Raw genomic sequence first — 26,391 nt, 5'->3', positions numbered from 1 at the left:
TCTCTTAGCTAAAACTCCTTATACTACTTTCAAGGTCGCCTCCAGCCGCGTAGGGCGACGCACGGACGCAGATGAATCCGCGCGTGAGGGACCCCTAATTTAAACGCTGCACCATCTGACGGAAGAGAAGCGGCGGATGCCGTTTCCGGGTTGAGAACGGCACGGAGGTAATTGTCTGGGCGCACATCTCGCCGTGACGCCCCCGCAGGCTAGCGGAGGGGGGGGGGGGGGGGGACTCGTAGCGGAGCGGTGCGTGTGGTACGGACTCGCGCCGCGGGAGAAAGCGACCGCTATATAGCGCCTGCCGTGGCTCGGCTAAGGCATCCGCTACTGCAGTGGCGAGCCGGCCGGACATGGGGATCCAGGTGAGTGCGCTTTCCTGTACTATCCGAGCGCTGCACCGCAATACCGGAGAGCGTAGCATCAGTGCGCTGTCAGTGCGTTATCCAGTGTTGCGAACGATCTCAATAGTTCAGTGTTCAGAAACTGGTAGCACTATTCTTCTTCGGCCTATCTGAATCTACTGGTAGATACAGCTCCGTTGCTATGGCCTCGTATGGGCCAGCCGAGTACCGACCGACCACCATGTCATCCTTAGTCAATGGCGTCATTTTGATGTGGTATGGTTCAAAAATGGCTCTGAGCACTATGGGACTCAAGTGCTGTGGTCATTAGTCCCTAGAACTTAGAACTACTTAAACCTAACTAACCTAAGGACATCACACACATCCATGCCCGAGGCAGGATTCGAACCTGCGACCGTAGCAGTCGCACGGTTCCGGACTGCGCGCCTAGAACCGCGAGACCACCGCGGCCGGCGATGTGGTATGGAGGGCCAAGTGGAAAAACTGGCAGAAGCCGACCTCGGGGAAGTTTGCATTCCATAGGAATGTTGGAACACGTGAGGCAATAGTGACCTTACGACTTATTTTAGAAACAAGATTAAGGAAAGGCAAACCTACGTTTATATCATTTGTAGGCTTAGAGAAAGCTTTTGACAATGTTGACTGGAATACTCTCTTTCAAATTCTAAAGGTGGCAGTGGTAAAATACAGGGAGCGAAAGGCTATTTACAATTTGTACAGAAACCAGATGGCAGTTATAAGAGTCGTGGGACATGAAAGGGAAGCAGTGGTGGGGAAGGGAGTGAGACAGGGCTGTAGTCTCTCCCCGATGTTATTCAATCTGTATGTTGAGCAAGCAGTAAAGGAAACAAAAGACAAATTCGGAGTAGGTATTAAAATACATGCTGAAGAAATAAAACTTTGAGGTTCGCTGATAACATTGTAATTCTGTCAGAGACAGCAAGGGACTTCGAAGAGCAGTTGAACGGAATGAACAGTGTCTTGAAGGGAGGATATAAGATGAACATCAACCAAAGCAAAACGAGGATAACGGAATGTAGTCGAATTAAATCGGGTGATGCTGAGGGAATTAGATTAGGAAATGAGACACGTAAAGTAGTAAAGGAGTTTTGCTATTTGGGGAGCAAAAGAAATGATGATGGTCGAAGTAGGGAGGATATAAAATGTAGACTGGCAATGGCAAGGAAAGGGTTTCTGAAGAAGAGAAATTTGTCAACATCGAGTATAGATTTAAGTGTCAGGAAGTCGTTTCAGAAGGTATTTGTATGGAGTCTAGCAACGTATGGAAGTGAAACATGGACGATAAATAGTTTGGACTTGAACAGAATAAAAGCTTTCGAAATGTGGTGCCACAGAAGAATACTGAAGATTAGATGGGTAGATCGCATAACGAATGAGGAGGTATTGAATAGAATTGGGGAGGAGTTTGTGGCACAACTTGACCAGAAGAAGGGACCGTTTGGTAGGACATGTTCTGAGGCATCAGGGGATCACAAATTTAGCATTGGAGGGCAGCTTGGAGGGTAAAAATCGTAGAGGGAGACCAAGAGATGAATACACTAAGCAGATTCACAAGAATGTAGCCTGCAGTAGATACTGGGCACAGGATAGAGTAGCATGGAGAGCTGCATCAAGCCAGTCTCAGGACTGAACAACAACAACACCAAAGGAGGGGCGCTGTGTCACCACACAAAACTCCCCCCCCCTCCCCCCCCCCCCCCCCCCCATTGTCGGTACTGGAGTTCTCGGAATCCTGTTTTGGCATCACGAGATTGAGATGAGGCAGTTCCAGTCCTCCCCTCCATTGAAAAACCGCTGAACATGGGTCCTGTACGGCAGTCAGCCACGTTGAGCACTCACAGCTGAAATAGGGCTCCTCTACACACTGAGATGACACGAGATTCTTCCTAATACCGTGTTGGATCTCTTTCTGCCCAGTGCAGTGCAGCAACTCCACATGGCATGGACTCCGCAAGTCCCTGAGCCTTGCCGCCTCTACAGCCATCCATAATTGCGAAATCGTTGCCAGAGCAAGATTTTGTGTACGATCTGACCTCTCGATTGTGTCATGTCGGGCGAACTGGGTGCCCAAATCATTCACTCTTGTTGTCCAGAATGTTCACAAACCAATCGTCAACAGTTGTTGGCCAGTAACATGGCGCATTGTCATCCACTAAAAATCCGTCTTTGTTCAGGAACATGAAGTCCACGAATTGCTGCAGAGGTTCTACAAGTCACAGAACAGAAGCATGATCGGTTCACTTGGACGATAGCACCCAGTCAGTTCAATGCCGCCACTAGCTTGCACAGTGCCTTGCTGATAACTTGGGTCCATAGTTTCGTGGCGTCTGCGCCACACTCGAAACCTACCATCTTGCAAACTGAAATCGCGTCTTCTGTGAACAGACCACGGTTTTCGAGTCGTCTAGGTTTCAACCGATATGGTCACTGCCCCGGAGAGGCGCTGCCAGCAAAGGCATTCGCTTCGGTTGTCCGTTGCCGTAGCCCATTAACGCCATACTTTGCCGCACTGTCCTAACGGATTCGATCGTCGTACGTCCGACAATGATTTTCACGGTTATTTCACGCATTGTTGCTTGTCTGGCAGCACCGACAACACTACGCAAGCGCAGCTGCTATCGGTCGTTAAGTGAAGGTCGTCGACTGCAGTGTAGCCCATTGTGACTGGTACGGAGAGGCGCTGCCAGCAAAGGCATTCGCTTCGGTTGTCCGTTGCCGTAGCCCATTAACGCCATACTTTGGCGCACTGTCCTAACGGATTCGATCGTCGTACGTCCGACAATGATTTTCACGGTTATTTCACGCATTGTTGCTTGTCTGGCAGCACCGACAACACTACGCAAGCGCAGCTGCTATCGGTCGTTAAGTGAAGGTCGTCGACTGCAGTGTAGCCCATTGTGACTGGTACGGAGAGGCGCTGCCAGCAAAGTCATTCGCTTCGGTTGTCCGTTGCCGTAGCCCATTAACGCCATACTTTGGCGCACTGTCCTAACGGATTCGATCGTCGTACGTCCGACAATGATTTTCGCGGTTATTTCACGCATTGTTGCTTGTCTGGCAACACCGACAACACTACGCAAGCGCAGCTGCTATCGGTCGTTAAGTGAAGGTCGTCGGCTGCAGTGTAGCCCATTGTGACTGGTACGGAGAGGCGCTGCCAGCAAAGGCATTCGCTTCGGTTGTCCGTTGCCGAAGCCCATTAACGCCATACTTTGCCGCACTGTCCTAACGGATTCGATCGTCGTACGTCCGACAATGATTTTCGCGGTTATTTCACGCATTGTTGCTTGTCTGGCAACACCGACAACACTACGCAAGCGCAGCTGCTATCGGTCGTTAAGTGAAGGTCGTCGGCTGCAGTGTAGCCCATTGTGACTGGTACAGCCTGAAATTTGGTATTCTGGCCCCACTTGACCCTGTGAATCTCTGAATACTGAATTCCGCAACGATTTCCGAAAATCGAGTGTCCCATGCGTCTAGGGCCAAGTACTATTTCGCGTTGAAACTCGGTTAATTCTCGTCGGGCGGCCTTAATCGCGTTGGACATCTTTTCAGATGAATCACCCGAGTACAAATAACAGCTCCGTCAATGCACTTCCGTGTTATAGCCAGCATACACGATACTACCGTCATCGCAATGTGTGCATATCGCTATCCCATGGTTATACTCACCTCAAGGTCTGTTTCCACCGTCTTTTTATATTTCTTTATTTCATTTTTATTTTTTTATTATTATTATTGCCTCTTGCCAGCATCCAGCATCGTACCCAGCCGGCAGTTTCACGTCATCAAGCAACCTCTTTTGGGGCCTCCCAGAGCCTCTGATGCGGTCCCATGGTCTCCAGCGAATATTTCTACGGGGCCACCTGCTTTGATCTTATCGAGTTACTCGTGCGATCCACGGCCGCTTGAGTCTTGTAATTCCCTCTAACTAATCTGTTACGTTTGTTCTTCTTCTAGTGAGTGCCTACCCAATACGATCCCTGACGCTGACTGCTACCATCTGTCGCTCCATGGCCCTTTGTGTGTCCTGTAATTTACGATCATTTGTCTTAGAGTTGTTGGTTGCAGACCGTAGTTCGTAACTGGCAGTATGCGCGTATTATGTATATTAGCCTTGAAGGTTATTTGGAACATGCTTGTTGGTCAGCATTAACGTTGAACACTGCCCAAATCAGTCCTATTGTGAGAGAACTTTGTGCGATTTTTGTTATTTTTCCCTAGTTTAATCCTGTGGGTAAGGTAGATAACCGAGTAACAGCGTCTATGAAGGGTGCTCTAGGAGGTACGGCAAATATTCAGTAATATGACAGGAACGATCATTCGAAGCAGAAAGGCTAGTAATCATGGCCTTTAAAATTTGTACCTTAAGATCACACACACACACACACACACACTGTAAGCTCTAGACACATCAGACAGAAACCAAACATGACCGACGTCAGAATTATCGGTAGTGAAATTAACAGTCAACGGCTGAGGTAGTAATAACTCTGTCGCTCTGATTTTTGGCAAGGGAGAGAGTAAGACTTCTATGCAGAATTTAAACAAAAATCACCATATCTATTTGTAAGGAGGACTGAGAACAAGCGGCGCCTATGCTTTCAACAACCGAACAAATCCGTCGTTGCAGAACTTTGCCTTGCCACCATCATCCTGTGGAATATACCACCACGAAGATGCTGGCGTGTACTTGCGGCTATTAGTATAGTGTTATTAAGAAAACAGTTGAAATTAAATGATCAAGTAATTCTATAAGTCGAGATGATGGTTTTTGTTTAAATTATGCATGGAATCCTGCTCCCTCTTTTGACAAAAAACAGAGGGACAGAGTTAATGCTACCTCAGTCGTCGCCGGCTGTTGTGACCGATCGGTTCTAGGCGCTTCAGTCCGGAACCACGCTGCTGGTACTGTCGCAGGTTCGAATTCTGCCTCGGGCATGGATGTGTGCGATGTCCTTAGGTTACTTGGGTTTAAGTACTTCTAATTTCGTGTGTGTATGTGTGTGTGTATGAAATCTTATGGGACTTAACTGCTAAGGTCATTAGTCCCTAAGCTTACACACTACTTAACCTAAATTATCCTAAGGACAAACACACACACCCATGCCCGAGGGAGGACTCGAACCTCCGCCGGGACCAGCCGCACAGTCCATGACTGCAGCAACCCAGACCGCTCGGCTACTCCTGCGCTGCGTAGAAGGGGAATGATGACCTCAGATGTTAAGTCCCATTGTGCCCAGAACGATTTGAACCTCAGCCGTCGATTGTTAATTTCACTATCGATAACTTCTGATGTCTGTCATCTTTGGGTTTTGATGGCGCTAGAGTTTACAACGTGTGAGTGTTATCTTTCCGGAGTTTCTCTGCATACTGAGGTATCAAATTCGCTTGCACAGCGCTTACTTATTGCAGTCTTGCCTTTAAAATGGCAGGGTGCGCTCCCATCGGATTATCTGGATTGCCGGCCATGCCACCCAGCTACATTCCCATAAGTCATTTGAGCACTGTACACGCTGAGGGAAAGTAAGGTCTCAAACCTGTATTCATTCGTACTGCCATTTGTTGTAAACGTTCAAGATCCGCTGTTAGACCTTCTTGATGTGGGTCCCAGCTGCTTGAGTAATATTCTTTGTAGATTCACGGTTTAAAGACGGTTTTACACGGGACGTGTGACACAAACAAGAAAGTCGTTGTATACTATAGCGCTCCACGAAACAAGTGATCCAACTATAAGAAGGCGCTTACACAGTAAGTGCCTCTCTAGCCGTCTGCGTTTGTTGTCACCTTCCAGCAAGTGAATCAACGGCTTAAATTCACTTTTCGAGACTGTCAAGTACACTACTGGCCATTAAAACTGCTACACCAAGAAGAAATGCAGATGATAAACGGGTATTCATTGGACGTGCTTCCGACGCAAAATATAACCGACAGATCCTGTGATATGCAAATGATTAGCTTTTCAGAACATTCACACAAGTTTGGCGCCGGTGGCGACACCTACAACGTGCTGACATGAGGAAAGTTTCCAACCGATTTCTCATACACAAACAGCAGTTGACCGGCTTTGCCTGGTGAAACGTTGTTGTGATAGCTCGTGTAAGGAGGAGAAATGCGTACCATCACGTTTCCGACTTTGATAAAGGTCGGATTGTAGCCTATCGCGATTGCGGTATTTCGTATTGCTGCTCGCGTTGGTCGAGATCCAATGACTGTTAGCAGAATATCGAACCGGTGGGTTAGGAGGGTAATACGGAACGCCGCAGACATCTTATTCGCATGGCTTTAACGGATCCCTGAGTCAACAGATGGGGACGTTTGCAAGGAAACAACCATCTGCACGTTGGCAGCAGCATGGACTATCAGCTCGGATACCGTGGCTGCGGTTACCCTTGACGCTGCATCAAAGACAGGAGCGCCTGCGATGGTGTACTCAACGACGAACCTGGGTGCACGAATGGCAAAATGTCATTTTTTCGGATGAATCCAGGTTCTGTTAAGAGCATCATGATGGTCGCATCCGTGTTTGGCGACATTGCGGGGAACGCACATTGGAAGCGTGTATTCGTCATCGCTACACTGGCGTATCACCCGGCGTGATGGTATGGGGTGCCACTGGTTACACGTCTCGGTCACCTCTTGTTCGCATTGACGGCACTTTGAACAGTGGACGTTACATTTCGGATTTGTTACTACCCGTGGCTCTACCCTTCATTCGATCCCTGCGAAACCCTACATTTCATCAGGATAACGCACGAACGCATGTTGCAGGTCTTTCTGGATATAGAAAATGTCCGACTGCTGCCCTGGCCAGCACATTCTCCAGATCTCTCACCAATTGAAAACGTCTGGTCAATGGTGGCCGAGCAACTGGCTCGTCACAATACACCAGTCACTACTCCTGATAAACTGTGGTATCGTGTTGCAGCTGCATTGGCAGCTGCGCCTGTACACGCCATCCTAGCTCTGTTTGACTCAATGCCCATGTGTATCAAGGCCGTTATTACTGCAGAGGTGGTTCTTCTGGGTACTGATATCTCAGGCTCTATGCACCCAAAGTGCGTTAAAATCTAGTCACATGTCAGTTGTAGTATAATATATTTGTCTAATGAATACCCGTTTATCATCTGCGTTTCTTCTTGGTGTAGCAATTTTAATGACCAGTAGTGTATATTTTGGGTAGGGGAGGGGGGGACCCTACCTCAGATCCTTTAATTACGAGCCGCGTCTGATCCATCCTATTCTGTCTAAACACGATCGTAGGCGCGAATCCTGGCCAAGTGGCCCCTTCTACACTGTAGAGCGCCCTCTACGCGTAAGCGGTACAGCATGGATAACTTTGCACGCTCGCACCTCCCGGCTTCATAGTACTACAGCGTGTGCTGTTACTACCTGCCTTACTAGCATGTCGGTCGTAAACACAACGGCGCCGCCACCCCAGCCAGGCGTCCATTGTCTTCGCCGACTCTGCACGGAGCGGCTGCACGTCACACCCCGCTGCGCCGGGCGGAAGTTGGCCCGCATGCGGGAGTCGGCAGTTCCTCGTGCACAGCGCAGGGCGCCCGCTGGGTTCCACTTTCGCCGGCGACTGCCGTCCGGAAGGCAGTAACAGTATACAACACGGAGCAGCCAGCCGTGTACTGTATACCGCCAGTCGCCACGGGGCGCTCACCTCGTGACGTCATTCCGTCGGCCTCAGCACGCAAGCTGTCTCGAATCCTCCGCAGTGCCGGAAGCCGCTGAGTACACGAGAGTTATACAAGGAGATGACAAAAATTGTAAGATACCTCCAACTGCTGGCCGCTGTGGCCGAGGCGCTTACGTCCGGAACCGCTCAAAGGTTCGAATCCTGCCTTGGTCATCGATGTGTGTGATGTCCTTAGGTTAGTTCTAAGTTCTTGGGCACTGATGACCTCAGCAGTTAAGTCCCATAGTGCTCAGAGCCATTTGAACCATTTTTTTTAAACTGTTCATACAGGTTTTCTCGTATCTCCTACGCTGCTGACATTTTGCTTGGTGATCATGTCATATTAGTTTTGGATTTTATCTATGATAGAATCTGAGAATCACCCCTTAGCATAGAATCGTCTTCCTCCTACCAATATTTTTCCCTTGTAAGAAGTTTTCAGTCGATGCAGCCTTGTAAGCTTTTGTACATGTCCTACGCAGTTCAGTTTAATGATAGCTACATTGTCACCTTATGGTTTCTCATCCGCAACTGCTTCGAAAGCTTTTTAGTCACCATGCCTAAAATTCTTCAACTGTTCAGATTCTAAGAAAATTGTCACGCCACCACGGTGTTTTCTTTAAATGAATAAACAATCCAGAAGTAAGGCAATGATATATATGTATTACATGTCATTGAAAAGGGGAAATTCTGTAAGTTAAGAGCAATGGAAGCAACAAAAATTGAAAATTTCAAGATATCAAATGGTACTGAATTCCTTAAAAAGAGCAGGATTTCAGGACATTGCAGCAGTGATGTCAAAGATGGCACGAGTCTTCAAAGCGTTCACAGAGGAAGTCTTCCACCACTGTTTCCATGAATAGAAAATTCGCACGGAGCGTTATAGGGAGATAGGAGGGCAGTACTCGTGTATTGGGGATGACATATCTGGATACGTGTGTTTTTGAAGTAAAGTGTTTTACAGTGATAGTCCCGTTATTTTATAGTCAAACTTGTATTTTTAAGTAATGGATAAGTGTATCGAAATAATAAGCAGCCAACTGCCTCAAAGAAATTTGATTTCTTAATAGGTTTCACTAAGTGCCTGAAACCGGTTAACAAAGTAAATTTCTCTTATGCAACTAGGTACTGATTATTTCCAAATACACTGAAGAGTCAGGGCAACTGGTACATCTGCCTAATATACTGTAGGCTCCCGAGATCATGCAGAAGTGCCGCAACACGACGTGCATGGACTCGACTATTGTCTGAAGTACTGCTGGAGGGAATTGACACCGTGAATCCTGCAGGGCTGTACATAAATCAGTGATATTACGAGGGGGTTGAAGATCCCTCCTGAACAGCACACTGCAAGGCATCCCAGATATCTTTAATAATGTTCATGTCTGGGATGTGGCTAACGGAAGTGATTAAACGCAGAAGTGTGCTCCTGAAACCACTCTCTGGCCATTTTTAACGTGTGGGGTGTCGCATTGTCCTGGTGGAATTGCCCAAGTCCGTCGGTACGCACACGGGGTATGAACGGATGTAGGTGATCAGACAGAATGCTTACAAACGTGTCACCTGTCAGAGTCGCATCTAGACGTATCAGGGGTTCCATACCACTACAACTGCACACGTCTCACACCATTACAGAGTCTTCACAAGCTTGAACAGTCCCCTATTGATCAGCAGGGTCCATGGATTCGTGAGGTTGTCTCCATACCCGTACACGTCCATCCGCCCGATACAATTTGAAACGAGACTTAACCGACCAGCAACACGTGTCGAGTCAACAGTCCAATGTCAGTGTTGACGGGCCCAGGCGAGGCGTAAAGCTTTGTGTCGTGCAATCAAGTGTACACGAGTGGCCGTCCGGCTCCAAGAGTACATATCGGTGGTGTTTCTTAGAATGGCTTGTACAGTGACACTTGTTTATGGCGCTGCATTGAAATCTGCACCAATTTTCGGAAGATTTGCACTGCTGTTACGTTGAAATATTCGCTTCAGTCGTCGTTGGTCCTGTTTTTGCAGGATCTTTTTCAAGCACCAAAAATGTCGGAGATTTGATGTCTTACCGGATTCCTGATATTCGCGGTACACTCGTGTAATGGTCGTACGGGAAAATACCCACTTCATCGCTATACCTGAGATGGTGTGTCTCATCGCTGGTGCACCGACTATAATACCACGTTCAAACTGACTTAAATATTGCTAACATGCCATTGTAGCAGCAGTAACCGATCTAACAACTGCGCCAGGCACTTGTTTTGAAACGTCCCTTTATAAAAATTATAAATGACTGTGCTTAAACTGTCACACAATATTTTTAGCGCAACGCAGTCTGACTTTGAATAATCCCTACAAAAGAATGGCGCTGACTAACAATAACCGATACCTTTCATGACTGACTCAGCTCACAAAAATCTTCGTTACTCAAACTACTGCAGTACAGCGTGCGCCAATACTGCCAGCTGAATAAAAGATTCTAACTACTGAAGGCACTATCTACTGATAGGCATAGTTAGCAAATGAAAGATTTTGATAGAGAACAAACAATGTATTTACCTTAATAGTGTTCAAAAGTCATAATATATATATATATATCAGTTCATGACACCCAGTCTTACAAATTTACTGTCTTTGATGGACACACGTCCAGATCATCCGCTCTCAAAACTCCGCCATCTCTCTCCCCACATCCACCACTGCTGGCGGCTCACCTCCAACTGTGCAACGCTACGCGCTGTTAACAGCCAACTGCCCAACACTACAATAGCGAATATTACAACGATGCCAACCAGCAACAGACTGCACACAGCATAGGCAGTGATTTTCATATAGAGCGCTACGTGGCGCTACCAATATAAAAACCTAGACAGCCTACTTACAGTTTCTTTGGGTTTTCAGTTTATACAACTATAGTGAAGGTGGATAAAAGACTAGAATGGCTAAATTAACTGTGCTGGTGTTTATGTTTATTCTAAGCGTCAACAAAAAATTCCGGTCTCGGCACAGAAACGCAGCGATGTTACGCTCTCCGGAATTTGTGGTGCTCTCGGAGTTGCTTGTTCACTTTGGAGCGCTCGTGTATAATGTGTGCACTTCACGCGGCCAGCGACTCGGAATATTCCTTCTGGCGATCGGCGTTCTCGCCGCCGCCTCCGCCGCACGTAGCACGGAGAAGAAAGCGGGGGCGGTGCCGAAGGCGGAGGACCAGGAGGCGGAAGCCACCAGCAGTCAAGAGAAGAGGCAGGAGGAGCAGAAGGCTAGAGAAGAGGAGCGAGGCGAAGGCGAGCGCCGGCAGGACAAGCGGGAGCTGCACGGCGGCTTCGGGGGCGGCGGGGGTTTCGGGGGCGGCGGAGACTACGGCGGCGGACACCACTTCGGGGGCGGTGCCGACTTCGGGGGCGGCGAAGCCTTCGGCGGCCACACAAGCTTCGGGGACGAGACGGCCTTTGGAGGCGGCAGTGGCTTTGGAGGCGGCAGTGGCTACGGAGGCGACGGGGGATTCGGAGGCGATGGAGGATTCGGAGGCGGTGGATATGGCGGCGGATATGGATATGGTGACAAAGGTGTGTATGCCTGTGGGTTTCTCGAGGTGTTCCGTACTCGCTGTTCCTATTTCTTCTTGTTTCTCCCTAACTATATGGGAGCAGGTTTGCAAACTTCTTGCGCCCCAATTCAGAGCAGTTGTCCTATGCTTTATCAGCACGCACGTCGCATAACCTGTAAGATTTTATTTCTCTGAAGTGTTAGGAAGTTCAAAAAATTGTTCAAATGACTCTCAGCACTATGGGACTTAACGTCTGAGGTCATCAGTCCCCTAGAACTTAGAACTACTTAAACCTATCCAACCTAAGGACATCACACACATCCATGCCCGAGGCAGGGTCCGAACCTGCGACCGTAGCGGTCGCGCGATTCCCCTGTTGCACCTTCTAAGTGTTCTCTCAATGAATCGGAGTCTTTGGTTTGCTCTACCCACAACATTATCTATGTCATCGTTCCAATTGAAGTTATTTATAACTGTAATCCCTAAGTATTTAGTTGAACATACAGACTGAAGCGCCTAGAACGGCTCGTCCACACCGGCCGGCACTTCCTAAGAGCCGGCCGGAGTGGCCGAGCGGTTCTAGGCGCTACTGTCTGGAACCGCGCGACCGCTACGGTCACAGGTTCGAATCCTGCCTCGAGCAAGTATGTCTGTGGTGTCCTTAATGTTAGTTAGGTTTAAGTAGTTTTAAGTTATAGGGGACAGATGACCTCAGATTTTAAGTCCCATAGTGGTCAGAGCGATTTTTTGTTAGGAAGTCTTCAGAATGAAATATCCTGCAGCTGTATCTGCTCTGATCTGGACTCAAACCAGGGACCATTGCTTTCGCAGGCAAATGCTCTACCGAATCGGCTACCCAAGCAGGACGCCCTCTCAGCTTTACTTCCGCCATTACCTCGTCTCCTACCTTCCAAATTTGACAGAAGTTCTCCTAGATATCTTGCGGGACTATTAGTCCTGCAAGGATACAGCGGAGGAAATACATAGCCCAATCACACCACCGCCTATTTCTGACGTCAACATGCGATAACCACTCCCAGCCGGCTGGTGGGAGCAATAGCAGTGGAGGGTATGTTGTTGTTGTTGTTGTTGTTGTTGTTGTCTTCAGTCCAGAAACTGGTTTGATGCAGCTCTCCATGCTACTCTATCCTGTGCAAGCTTCTTCATCTCCCAGTACCTACTGCATCCTACATTCTAATGAATCTGTTTAGTGTGATCGTCTCTTGGTCTACCTCTACGATTTTAGCCTCCACGCTGCCCTCCAGTACTAAACTGGTGCTCCCTTGATGCCTCAGAACATGTCCTACCAACCGATCTCTTCTGCCAGCCAAGTTGTGCCACAAATTTCTCTTCTCCCCAATTCTATTCAATACCACCTCATTAGTTATGTGATCTACCCATCTAATCTTGAGCATTCTTCTGTGCACCACATTTCGAAAGCTTCTATTCTCTTCTTTTCGAAACTATTTATCGCTCATGTTTCACTTCCATACATGGCTACACTCCATACAAATACTTTCAGAAACGACTTTCTGACACTTAAATCTATACTCGATGTTCTTCTTCAGGAACGCATTCCTTGGCATTGCCAGTCTACATTTTATATCCTCTCTACTTCGACCATCATCAGTTTTTTGCTCTCCAAATAGTCAAACTGCTTTACTACTTTAAGTGTCTCATTTCCTAATCTAATTCCCTCAGCATCACCCGATTTAATTTGACTACATTCCATTATCCTCGTTTTGCTTTTGTTGATGTTCATCTTATACCCTCCTTTCAAGACACTGTCCATTCCGTCCAGCTGCTCTTCCAAGACTTTTGCTGTCTGTGACAGAATTACAATGTCATCGGCGAACCTCAAAGTTTTCATTTCTTCTCCATGGATTTTAATACCTACTCCGAATTTTTCTTTCGTTTCGTTCACTGCTTGCTCAAAATACAGATTGAATAACATCGGGGAGAGGCTACAAGCCTGTCTCACTCCCTTCCTAACCACATCGTATTGCCTCGAATTTCTTAGAAAATCCTTCATTTAAGTGTCCTAATTCTTCAAGGTTGAAGTACTTTCCGTTTGTCACATCATTTGTGGGGGGATGTGGTTCCTGAAAGACGGTAGTTCAGTAACTAATTTGTGCCTACTAACACTCAGATAGAATGTCCTAAGGTCCTGTAAACAGCAAAAATTGTCCAAGCTTCTGTTCATGTAAAAGCACAAGTGGCCTACCGAGACCATCCGACCGCCGTGTCATCCTCAGTTGAGGATGCGGATAGGAGGGGCGTGGGGTCAGCACACCGCTCTCCCGGTCGTTATGCTGGTATTCTTGACCGAAGCCGCTACTATTCGGTCGAGCAGCTCCTGAACTAGCTTCACGAGGCTCAGTGCACCCCGAAAAACGGCAACAGCGCATGGCGGCTGGGTGGTCACCCATCCAAGCGCCGGCCACGCCCAACAGCGCTTAACTTTGGTGACCTCACGGGAACCGGTGTATCCACTGCGGCAAGCCCGTCGCCGCCTGTTCGTGCAAACTGCTCATTAATCTTTACTACACACGCACAAGGCTCTTCTGCATGCCACAAGCTTGAACGATTCTACATCTAACCAACACAGTTACTGGTCTGTGTGGAAACCGATGCTGTTATTCACTGTTCCTTTCGCACGTCCCACAGGTCACCACGAGCACGTGTCAGTGAAAGACGTGCCCTCGACGACGCTGACGAAGAAGATACCTGTGCCGGTACCTCAGCCGTATCCAGTCCACGTCCCAGTGCCCAAGCACGTGCCCTACACCGTTGAGAAGAAAGTGCCATACCCTGTTAAGGTACCTGTCGACAAGCCCTACCCAGTACATGTCCCCAAGCCAGTACCGTACCCTGTCACCAAGGAGATACACGTCCCAGTCAAAGTTCCTGTCGAAAGGCCAGTCCCATACAAAGTTCCTGTGGAGAAACTGGTCCACTACCCTGTGGAAGTGAAGGTTCCTGTACCCAAACCTTACCCCGTACACGTGGAAAAGCCATACCCGGTATATGTGGAAAAGAAGGTGCACGTGCCACACCCGTACCCAGTGGAGGTCAAGGTTCCGGTACCAAAGCCCTACAAGGTCCCCATCAAAGTCCCGATCCATGTACCAGTTGACAAACCGTACCCAGTCCACGTCAAGGTTTTCGTCGAGAAGCCGTACACCGTGGAAGTACCTAAGCCGTACCCAGTGGAGGTTAAGAAACCGGTGCCCTATATAGTCCACAAGCACGTGCCATACCCGGTGAAGGTCCCCGTCGACAAACCGTACCCTGTCGAGGTGGCGAAGCCGTATCCGGTTGAAGTCAAACAACCGTACCTGGTGGAGATAGAGAAGAAAGTGCCACTAGAGGTGGAGAAGAAGGTACCTTATCCAGTGAAAGTGCCAGTCGACAAGCCTTACCCAGTTGAGGTGCCAAAACCGTATCCAGTAGAGGTGAAAAAACCTGTACCTTATCATGTAGAGAAGCCTGTACCTATCCCAGTTAAAGTTCCTGTTCCCAAGCCTGTGCCATATGAGGTCGTTAAACATGTGCCGTACCCAGTGCACGAACATCATGAAGACCACCATCATGAAGACCACCATGGTGGATATGAACACCATGATGCAGGGTACTAAGCGAAAATCCATTACCCTCACTGTAAGCATTCTGGGAATGATACGCCAAGAACTTGTTGGGTATTACTCGTTACAAAATGTGTTAATTATTCCAGAGCTTTGGAATTTAGAGGGTGAAGCGTATCTGAGCTGGTGCTAATCTAACATTCAGTCTACATCTGAGGTTAAGTTTAAGCTCCCACTTGGTTTTCTTCAGTTACATGAGTTAGTGAAAATATGAATAAATTACTGAATGCCATTTGGAAAATACAGCAATAGACCTAGGAATTTTTCATTTGTTGTGGTTGCGGATTGAAAAAGCCATAAAGGATTGTTCTTTAATCATATTCTCCTCCAATAATGCTGTCCACTAGAGGATTAATAGGTGGTCAGTTAGACTCGTGCAACTTGTTGGGTTTGGAGACAGCATCTGTTACTCAGTCAGGTAATTACAAGACCTACAGCTCTAGCGTGGACTATTGGTTTATTTCGTAGTTAATCATATCCTTGTTTGGTGTTGCACATAGTTAGTACAGGTTACCATGCACACCAGAGAAGCTACTAATTCAACATGCAAAGAAACTAAATTCACAGCCAATAAAATATTTTACTGGTTGATTGTAAGCATAGAATAGGTGGGCGTTGATGAAATCCAAATTGGCAAAAGAGATCATTCGACGAATCTGATGCTTCAACATGTGCATTGAGCATTTATTAGAACTATCTTAGATGGTTACTTAATTTTCTTTTCCGAGGGACAGGTGAAAAACAGTGTTCCAACTTGCGCACATCTCAGCTCCGCTTCCCAGGAGAGAGACAATGGAAGCAAGTTCTGAAGAAAATGGACAAGGCTTGAAATGGAACCACTATCTCGTTCTATATTGGAGACGCTAAACACCCGCCTTGTTCAGTGGAAAAACAGTTTACTGTCCAACAAATCGCTTCACTCACATTAATGTACTGGGTGATCAAAAAGTCAGTATAAATTTGGAAACAATAAATCACGGAATAATGTATATAAAGAGGTACAAATTGACACACATGCTTAGAATGACATGGGTTTTTATTAGAACCAAAAAAATACAAAAGTTCAAAAAATGTTCCACAGATAGCGCTTCATCTAATCAGAATAGCAATAATTAACATAACAAAGTAAGACAAAGCAAAGATGATGTTCTTTACAGGTAATGCTCAATATGTCCACCATCAGTCCTCAACAATAGCTGTAGTCGAGGAATAATGTTGTGAACAGCACTGTAAAGCATGTCTGGGGTTATGGTGAGGCATTGGCGTCGGATGTTGTCTTTCAGCATCCCTAGAGATGTCAGACGATCACGATACACTTGCGACTTCAGGTAACCCCAAAGCCAATAATCGCACGAACTGAGGTCTGGGGACCTGTCAAGCCAAGGATGACGAAAACGACGCGCGCAAGAGATCTTTCACGCGTCTAGCAATATGGGGTGTTTTTGTTTGGTTCTAATAAAACGCCATGTCATTCCAAGAATGTGTGTCAATTTTTACCTCTCTGTCTTCATTATTCCGTGGTTTATTAAGCTTTCAAATTTATACTCACTTTCTGATCACCTAGTACATTGAACAAAGCTTGAATGTAGTTGTAAGATACCAGCGTATTGATACTACAGAAATAATATTCCACAGTAACTCGTGTAACTGGACAGAGCTTTTAATAGTGTGCTCATAATCCCAATGCTAAATGGCTTAGAAATAGTGGGTTTCTAACTGATAGGCGAGCTATCTGGAAAGCTTTCATGCATTATTGAAAGGAACAATTATATGGGTCCACACACTGATCCTTGTGGTAACATATTCAGTGTTTTTCAAACGGACATACTGGGCTGCGTATCAGCTCTAAGAGTACTTCTTGCTCTTGGTATATATTGGTATTAAGAAGGATTGCATTCAACACTAAACAGTCCACAGTCAGTAGTTTTAAGTAAGTATGTGAGCTCTACAGACTTCCTCGTATTCTTGAGTGGAGCAGTTATTTAGGTCCACACATTGAAGCTTGTGGAACTTTGCTGCCAGGTTTTTCATACGAGGGTCGTAACTTACCTGTGTGTCAGCTCAAAAAGCCGGTGATGCTGTTGGTACGACTTCGTTCACTGGATACGGTACTTTCACACGGGAGACACTACGGCACTATAGAGATGTGCCCCCAAGGGCTCCAACCCCTGGCCAGCCACACACCCCGGCAGCTGCGACTCCCGGCCACTGTACGCTCGAGGACGAGGAGGACACAGCCCCAGAGTCTCATCCATCATCGCCTGGACAGACGCGGCGGGGGCGGCGGTGGCGGTGGAGGCGGCTGCGGTGGCCGCGACTGCTGCTTAGAAAGACCTGTTTCATAATAAGACTGCCGCATAATAAAGAATTGTTACTTTAGCTGTTTTAATCCTGTGTTTCATTCTCAACCGATATCCTTCCACACGTAGTTTTAGATAGCAAAATGGTCACTCCTTAAAAACTGCGAAGGGTGAGACATAAACTACTACTTTCAATTTCTGGCCAATATGGAGTTCACGAGGAGTGAAGAAATTAAGCGGGATAAGAGAAACGAATTCTTGTCATTGCCCAACATGTTTGTCGATGGGTTACCGACTCTGAGGTGACAAAGGTCATGGATCACGTGGTAACATCTTGTTGGTCCGGCTTTGCCCGACTTAATGCAGTCACTCGACATGGCATAGACTCAACAAGTCGTCGGAAGCAGAATGAGGTTTTCACTCTGCAGCGGAGTGTGCGCTGATATGAAACTTCCTGGCAGATTAAAACTGTGTTCCAGACCGAGACTCGAACCCGGGACCTTTGCCTTTCGCGGACAAGTGCTCTACCAGCTGAGCTACCCAAGCACGACTCACGTCCAGTCCTCACAGCTTTACTTCTCCCGGTACCTCGTATCCTACCTTCCAAACTTTACTGATGCTCTCCTGCAAACCCTGCAGAACTAGCACTCCTGAAAGAAAGGATATTGCGGAGACATGGCTTAGTCACAGCCTGAGGTATGTTTCCAGAATGAGATTTTCACTCTGCAGCGGAGTGTGCGCTGATATGACACTTCCTGGCAGGTCCCACGTTCGAGCCTCGGTCTGGCACACAGTTTTAATTTGCCAGGAAGTTTCAAGTCGTCGGAAGGTCCTCCAGAAATATTGAGCCATGCTGACAGTATAGCTGAATATAATTGTGAATGTTTTTCCGGTGCAGGATATTATGAAAGAACTGACCTCTCGATTATGTATCATAAATGTTCGACGGAATTCATGTCGGGCGATCTGGGTGGCTAAATGATTCGTTCGAATTGTCCAGAATGTTCTTCAAACCAGTGACGCGGTGACATGGTGCATTGTGATCTATAAAATTCTATCGTTGTTTGGTAACATGAAGGCCATGGCTGCAAATGGTCTCTAAGTTCATGGCCGACCGTTGTGGCCGAGCGGTTCTTGGCACTTCAGTCTCGAACCGCGCTGCTGCTAGGGTCGCATGTCGAATCCTGCCTCGGGCATGGATGTCTGTGACGTCCTTAGGTTAGTTAGGTTTAAGTCTAGGCGATTGATGACCTCAGATGTTCAGTCCCATAGTGCTTAGACCCATTTGAACCAATCTCTAAGCTCATGAACGGTTCAGTTGAACTAGAGGACTCCGCCCATTCCATGTAAACACAGCCTGAGCCATTATGAAGCCATCACCAGCTTGCACAGTACCTTGTTGAAAAACTGGATCTACGCCACACTCGAAGCCTACCATCAGCTCTTAGCAACTGAAATCTGGACTCATCTGACTAGGCCACGGTTTTCCAGTCGTCTAGGGTCCAATTGATGTAGTTACGAGTTCAAGAGAGGCGCTGCAGGCGATGGAGTGCAATTAAGAATGGCACTCGCTTCGACAGTCTGCTGGCTTAGCCCGTTAACGCATTTTGCCGCACTGCCCTAACGGATGCTTTAGTAGTACGTTCCACATTGTTAAAAACGTTAACTTCGTCCACAGGCCGTGACGGAACCAGCGGTACCGACCGGCCGCCGTGTCATCCTCAACCACAGGCGTCACCGGATGCGGCTATGGAAAGGCATGTGGTCAGCAAACCGCTCTCGCGGCCGCATGTCAGTTTTCCAAACCGGAGCCTCTACTTCTCAACTACGTAGCTTCTCAGCTCTAGGGAGAGCGGATGGTCACCCATCCAAGTGCTAGCCCAGCCCGACAGCGCTTATCTTCGGTGATCTACCGATGTTACTACTGCGTCAAGGCCGTTGGCGTTCCACATTGTTTTCCGCTGTTATTTCACACAGAATTGCTTGTTTGTTAGTACTGACAACTCCACGCAAACGTCGCTGCTCTCGGTGGTTACGTGAAGATCTTCGGCTGGCCGGTGTGGCCGAACGGTTCTAGACGCTTCAGTCTGGAACCGCGCGACCGCTACGCTCACAGGTTCGAATCCTGCCTCCGGCATGGATGTGTGTGATGTCCTTAGGTTAGTTAGGTTTAAGTAGTTCTAAGTCCTAGGGGAATGTAGGAGTATGACTCGGTAGAATATTCCTGTGTTGTGACAAACGATAGACATATCAGGAATCCAAAATATTCCCTAAAGTATCCCTCATACACTGATTGGTCCACCACGTCTCTCAGGAGACGCCGTATTGTGAAAGTAATAGACGTTCGACAAAAATGTTCTCTGTCTTTCCAAGCATTAATCCCGACTTGTGGGCTCTGCTGGTTAATCGGATGTGGCATGTTAATTATAAGGGATGGCAGGATGCCCTTCCTGTCGCCATCCCGTACCTCCCTGGGAAGCAATTAGTGTGCGCCAACTGTCTGCGTCTAGTGTAATCCATGGAATAGTGGAAATGTGTTCAGATGTCTGCGAGCTGTGTAACTGAAGCAGGAGGAGGGACCAGCCCGGCATTCACCTACCAGGATGTGGAAAACCGCCTAAACATCACATCCAGGCTGGCCTGCACACCGGTCATCGTCGTTAATCCGCCGGGCGCATTCGATCCGGTGCCGGCGCGCCTACCCGAGTCCAGGAAGCAGTGCGTTAGTGCTCTCGGCTACCCTGGCGGGTATATTAAAAAGGGTATAAACATGTCTGAAAGCTATAAAGTTTTAAGAATAACTGAATCAATTTTGCAACTTCGTTATTTAATGATGACACTACCGCAGCCAAGAGTGAAGCATACAAATTACGGTAGCGTTGTTGCCTAATATCGATTTATCGATTTGCATGTCTACAAGTAAATCAAAGGTGAATACATTCCGCGTGATCTACTCGTCTTTCTCAGCCGTTTGGAGTAATATGAAGATCTCTGGTTTCCAGCCAGTGTTTTCAGAGTGACGTTTCGACGAATGCCACACCACTCTGGCGCTCCATCATTCATCGAAACGTGGCGCTGGAAACGTCGGCTGGAAAACTGAGAGCTTTATATTATACATTTCGAGTATTGAACCTTAAAGAACGAAAATTATTACACACGAACAAACACAGTCAACCACTTTTATTATTACAGACGAACAAACATAGACAAGCGCTTTTAGTGTGCTATCGGTTTTATCTAGACGATGGGACATTACTGTAAGCAATAATTATGCCACGCCATGATTTTCTAAAACCTAGCACCTAAGGATGCATTTCTACGGATGTGAAACTGGTAGTGACTTTTTAATAATAGTATTTTGACAGCTACTGCGGAAGATGTTATTCTCGATGTATTGAAATACGACGGCTTTGGACAAGTAATACAATACAATTTTTTCCTGAAGTAGATGGGGTTTATTCAGGATTCCAGTACTCCATACCACTCCCCACTCTTCTGGCTACAAAACCCTGTTTTTCAATATAATCTTCGTTCAACGCAAGGACCTTACGTCACCTTACTGGCATGGCCTGCATTCCCTGTATTGACTTCAGAGCCAAAGTGTTGCGGCATCAGTAACCTCCCCATTATGCACGTACTGCTTTCCGCGGAGTGCATCCTCCATTGGTCCAAATAGGTGGAAGACGGAAAGTGTGACATCCGGGCTGTACAGTGGGAGAGGAAGAACACTCCAGTGAAGTTTTCTGAGCTGCTCTCGGGTGCGCAGGTTTGTGTGAGGCCTTGTGTTTGCCGCGTATAAGAAGTCTGTTTTAATTTTTGTGGCGAAAAACACACTGAAGTGGTTTCTTCAATTTCCTAAGTGTAGGAAAAAATGAATGAGCTGTAACACTTTAAATTTCATGTTCAGAAACAAACACAAATTTTATAGTTAATTATCTCAATTTTACCACAGAATAGGAAAATTGTAGAGTTTTATACACCTGTATGTACGGTTTGTATGCTGTGCTAAATTCATCGAAGAATCTCTCTTACTTACGAAAAACACAAAACCTGTACCAACAAGTGCAGCCAATTGTAAGTGAAAAAAATGATGAAATTTCGCATGTAAAAAAATTATTTTGTTATGTTTTTGAACTTCCCCCTGCTACCAGTCTGAATTCTGAATCTCTCCTGGACGCGCTGATAAAGTTTTATGAATTTATTTGTAAGTGCAAAGTAAAATGTCCTGTGCTGCCTCTCCTGCTCCAAGTCGGACCGTTTGACGTCCTCCCCCCCCCCCCCCCCCTCCACCCTTCATTGGCACCATGCCATGATGCCATGATACACTACTGGCCATTAAAATTGCTACACCACGAAGATGATGTGCTACAGACGCTAAATTTAACCGACAGAAAGAAGATGCTGTGATATGCAAATCATTAGCTTTTCAGAGCATTCACATAAGTTGGCGACGGTGGCGACACCTTCAACGTACTGACATGAGGAAAGTTTCCAACCGATTTCTCATACACAAACAGCAGTTGACCGGCGTTGCCTGATGAAACGTTGTTGTGGTGCCTCGTGTAAGGAGGAGAAATGCGTGCCATCACGTTTTCCACTTTGATAAAGGTCGGATTGTAGCCAATCGCGATTGTGGTTTATCGTATCGCGACATTGCTGCTCGCGTTGGCCGAGATCCAATGACTGTTAGCAGAATATGGGATCGGTGGGTGCAGGAGGGTAATACGGAACGCCGTGCTGGATCCCAACGGCCTCGTATCACTAGCAGTCGAGATGACAGGCATCTTATCCGCATGGCTGTAAAGGATCGTGCAGCCACGTCTCGATCACTGAGTCAACAGATGGGGACGTTTTCATGACAACAACCATCTGCACGAACAGTTCGACGACATTTGCAGTAGCATGAGCTACCAACTCGGAGACCACGGCTGCGGCTACCCTTGACGCTGCATCACAGACAGGAGCGCCTGCGAAGGTGTACTCGACGACGAACCTGGGTGCACGAATGGCAAAATGTCATTTTTTCGGATGAATCCAGGTTCTGTTAAGAGCATCATGATGATCGCATCAGTGTCTGGCGGCAACGCGGTGAGCGCACATGGCAAGTGTGTATTCGCCATAACCATAATGGCGTATGACCCGGCGTGATGGTATGGGGTGCCATTGGTTACACGTCTCGGTCACCTCTTGTTCGCATTGACGGCACTTTGAACAGTGGACGTTACATTTCAGATGTGTTACGACCCGTGGCTCTACCCTTCATTCGATCACTGCGAAGCCCTACATTTCAGCAGGATAATGCACGACCGCATGTTGCATATCCTGTACGGGCCTTTCTGGATACAGAAAATGTTCGACTGCTGTCCTAGCCAGCACATTCTCCAGATCTCTCACCAATTGAAAACTTCTGGTCAATGGTGGCCGAGCAACTGGCTCGTCACAATACGCCAGTCACTACTCTTGATGAACTGTGGTATCGTGTTGAAGCTGCATGGGCAGCTGTACCTGTCCACGCCATCCAAGCTCTGTTTGACTCAATGCCCAGGCGTACCAAGGCCGTTATTACGGCCAAAGTTGATTGTTCTGGGTGTTGATTTCTCAATATCTATGCACCCAAATTGCGTGAAAATGTAATCACATGTCCGTTGTAGTAAAATATATTTGACCAATGAATACCCGTTTATCATCTGCAGCCGGCCGGAGTGGCCACGCGGTTCTAGGCGCTGCAGTCTGGAGCCGAGGAACCGCTCCGGTCGCAGGTTCGAATCCTGCCTCGGGCATGGATGTGTGTGATGTCCTTAGGTGAGTTAGGTTTAATTAGTTCTAAGTTCTAGGCGACTGATGACCTCAGAAGTTAAGTCGCATACTGCTTTGAACCATTTATCATCTGCATTTCTTCTTGGTGTAGCAATTTTAATTTCCAGTAATGTATATGTACGGTGCATGACTGAATGTAAGTTTACTGATTACCTCCCGAGTGCAGTTATTGTATCACAAACGAACAAAAGTATAAAAGTGAGTCGTAGATCCGGGTTACTGACGAACGAATCAACGTGATTCTACTGTACCGCTTTACAGAGTTAATTGGTCGAATGTAAACAGGCTCAAGTTTGGAGCGGCGAGCTCCGTAGGCTGCACAGTAGGGCTTTCACCGACCCCTCAGCTGGTGTCGCGTGCGGTCGTGCTTGGTCAACCACTCGTGAGCGCTGGAGAACCACCCGCGTGCGGTCCCGACACACACTTCGCACGCTCCAGCCGCCGCGTCACGCGATCTCGGCTCAGCGCCTGTGCTTTCATCGCGACGAACGGAGAAACTTTCCGCGCAACACGGCAGCGTCAGCAAGCTGATGAGCTACTCCGTCCGTCTACGGAAAAATACTTTCTTAAATCAGGTGCAGAGTTCAAAATGCCGTCGTCGTCGTTTTGGTGAACATAGCAACGAGGATGGAAAATTACCCTCACTATTCGTTCAACAACACATCCACAAGAAACTGGCGGTTCGACATGTACATTGTTTATCAACATACACTATGTGATCGAAAGAATCCGGACATCTGCCTAATTACTTACAAGTTAGTGGCGTCCTCCACCGGTAATGCTGGAATTCAATATGGTGTTGGCCCACCCTTAGCCTTGGTGACAGCTTTCACTCTCGCAGACCTACGTTCTATCAGGTGCTGGATGGTTTCTTGGGGAATGGCAGCCCATTCTTCATGGAGGGCTGCACTGGACGTCGGTCGGTGAGGTCTGGCACGAAGTGGGCAATCGAAATCATCCCAAAAGGTGTTCCGTAGGTTTCAGGTCAGGACTCTGTCGTGTAACCATTCCGCCACAGGCCGTGCATTATGAACAGGTGCTCGATCGTGTTGAAAGCTGCAATCGCCATCCCCGAATTGCTCTTCAAGAGTGGGAAACGGGAAGGTGATTATAACATCGGTGTAGGCCTGTGCTGTGATACTGCCACGCAAAACAACAAGCGGTGCAAGCCCACTCTATGGAAAACACGGCCACACCATAACGCTACAGCCTCCGAATTTTACTGTTGGCACTACACACGCTGACAGATGGCGCTCACCTGGCATTTTACATACCCATACCCTGCCATCGGATCGCCACATTTTGTACCCTGATTCGTCACTCCACACAACGTTTTTCCGCTGTTCAATTGTCCAGTGTTTACGCTGCTTACACCAAGCGAAGCGTCGTTTGCCATTTACCGGCGTGATGTGTGGCTTATGAGCAGCCGCTTGACCGTGAAATCCAAGTTTTCCCACCTCCCGCCTAACTGTCATAGTACTTGCAGTGGATTCTGATTCAGTTTGGAATTCCTGTCTGATGATGTGGATAGATGGCTGCCTATTACACATTACGACCCTCTTCCACTGTCGGCGGTCTATGTCAGCCAACATGCGAGGTCGGGCTGTACGCTTTTGTGCTGTGCGTGTCCCTTCACGTTTCCACTTCACTATCTCTTCGTAAACAGTAGAGCTAGGGATGTTTAGGAGTGTGGAAATCTTGAGTACAGACGTATGACACAAGTGACACCCAATCATCTAACCACGTTCGAAGTCCGTGAGTTCTTGCAGGGCCCCATTCTGCTCCCTAACGATGTCTAATGGCTACTGAGGTAGCTGATATGGAGTAACTGGTAGTAGGTAGCAGCACAATGCACCGAATATGAAAAAGTATGGTTCAAAAATGGTTCAAATGGCTCTGAGCACTATGGGACTCAACTGCTGTGGTCATCAGTCCCCTAGAACTTAGAACTACTTAAACCTAACTAACATAAGGACATCACGCACATCCATGCCCGAGGCAGGATTCGACCCTGCGACCGTAGTGGTCCCAAGGTTCCGGACTGCGCGCCTAGAACCACGAGACCACCGCGGCCGGCAAAAACGTATGTTTTTGGGAGTTTCCGGATACTTTTGAAAACATGGTGTATTCCCTCTTCCTTTTAAAAGTACTTGTTGGAACGGTCAACAAGCTTGCATGATCTCCCGAAGGCTTTCTGTTGGTTGCACGGCTATTTTTGAGCCACCTTCTTCATCACCACGTGTGAGAAAAATCTAGGACCTCGAAAACCGCACTTGAGTGGTTCAAGCAAATGGGAGTCGGAGGGAGCAAGATCTAGGCTGTACAGAGGGTATTCTACCAGCTCGAATCACAATTTCTTGATGGTAGTGAACCGTGTAATGGCGTTGTCATGCAACAGCAACATTTTCTCCAACAACGGGCTTCGTCCTTTGCTGGGAATTGTTGGTTTTAGCTTGTTTTCCAACCATTGACTATAAGACTCTTTCTTCTTCTTCTTTTTCTGTTTCGATCGGGCTTGCTTTGGGCCACACCTGTTCAGCTGTTGGGCTTTGATATTTGCCCAGTACTGTGGCATCCGTTGCTCATCTAACTCCTTTTTTTTTTTTTTTTCTCCAGGGGGTACCTTTCCTTCGGGCTTTTCCTGAAATCCACGTACTTCCTTCAGGGTGTGTCTCACAGATTGTCTGTTCTGGAGATCATTTATTCCCAGTTCTTTAATGTGCTTTTCCGTTTCTGTCAGCCAAGTGGTGCGAACCTTCTTGTTTTGCCAGAAGGTGAACAGACGGTTGGTTAGTCTGTTGGGTTTCAGTCTAGCAACATGGGTAGAGAAAGATACTCTTTTCCTTGCACAGTCAGACAGCCTCTCGATGTGTTCGTAGATCTCCGGGTTATGTCGCCTGATGAATTCCCGTTCTTTTTCTACCGGGCCATAGGCTCTTCCTGAGGATTGTCCCCTCTCTGACTTCCAATTTTTCCATCAGACCTCTGCGGTTCAGGTGGAGATATTCTGTAGAATGCAGGG

General features: G+C 47.4%; 1 protein-coding gene across 1 annotated transcript; it reads left to right on the top strand.

Annotated features, from left to right (window-relative positions):
- Positions 1 to 324: 324 nt before the first annotated feature.
- LOC126293398 (uncharacterized) lies at positions 325 to 17,641 on the top strand. Its single transcript, XM_049986608.1, has 3 exons — positions 325 to 365; positions 11,171 to 11,627; positions 14,276 to 17,641. Exons 1-3 carry the CDS (start codon positions 354 to 356, stop codon positions 15,244 to 15,246), a joined length of 1,440 nt encoding a protein of 479 aa, XP_049842565.1. The 5' UTR covers positions 325 to 353; the 3' UTR covers positions 15,247 to 17,641.
- Positions 17,642 to 26,391: the final 8,750 nt, after the last annotated feature.

Source organism: Schistocerca gregaria, chromosome 10 (genome assembly GCF_023897955.1).
Source record: "Schistocerca gregaria isolate iqSchGreg1 chromosome 10, iqSchGreg1.2, whole genome shotgun sequence".
In the NCBI taxonomy this organism is placed as follows: domain Eukaryota; kingdom Metazoa; phylum Arthropoda; class Insecta; order Orthoptera; family Acrididae; genus Schistocerca; species Schistocerca gregaria.
The sequence above is the reverse complement of the archived record's forward strand: the minus strand, read 5'-3'. Positions and strand labels throughout refer to the sequence as shown.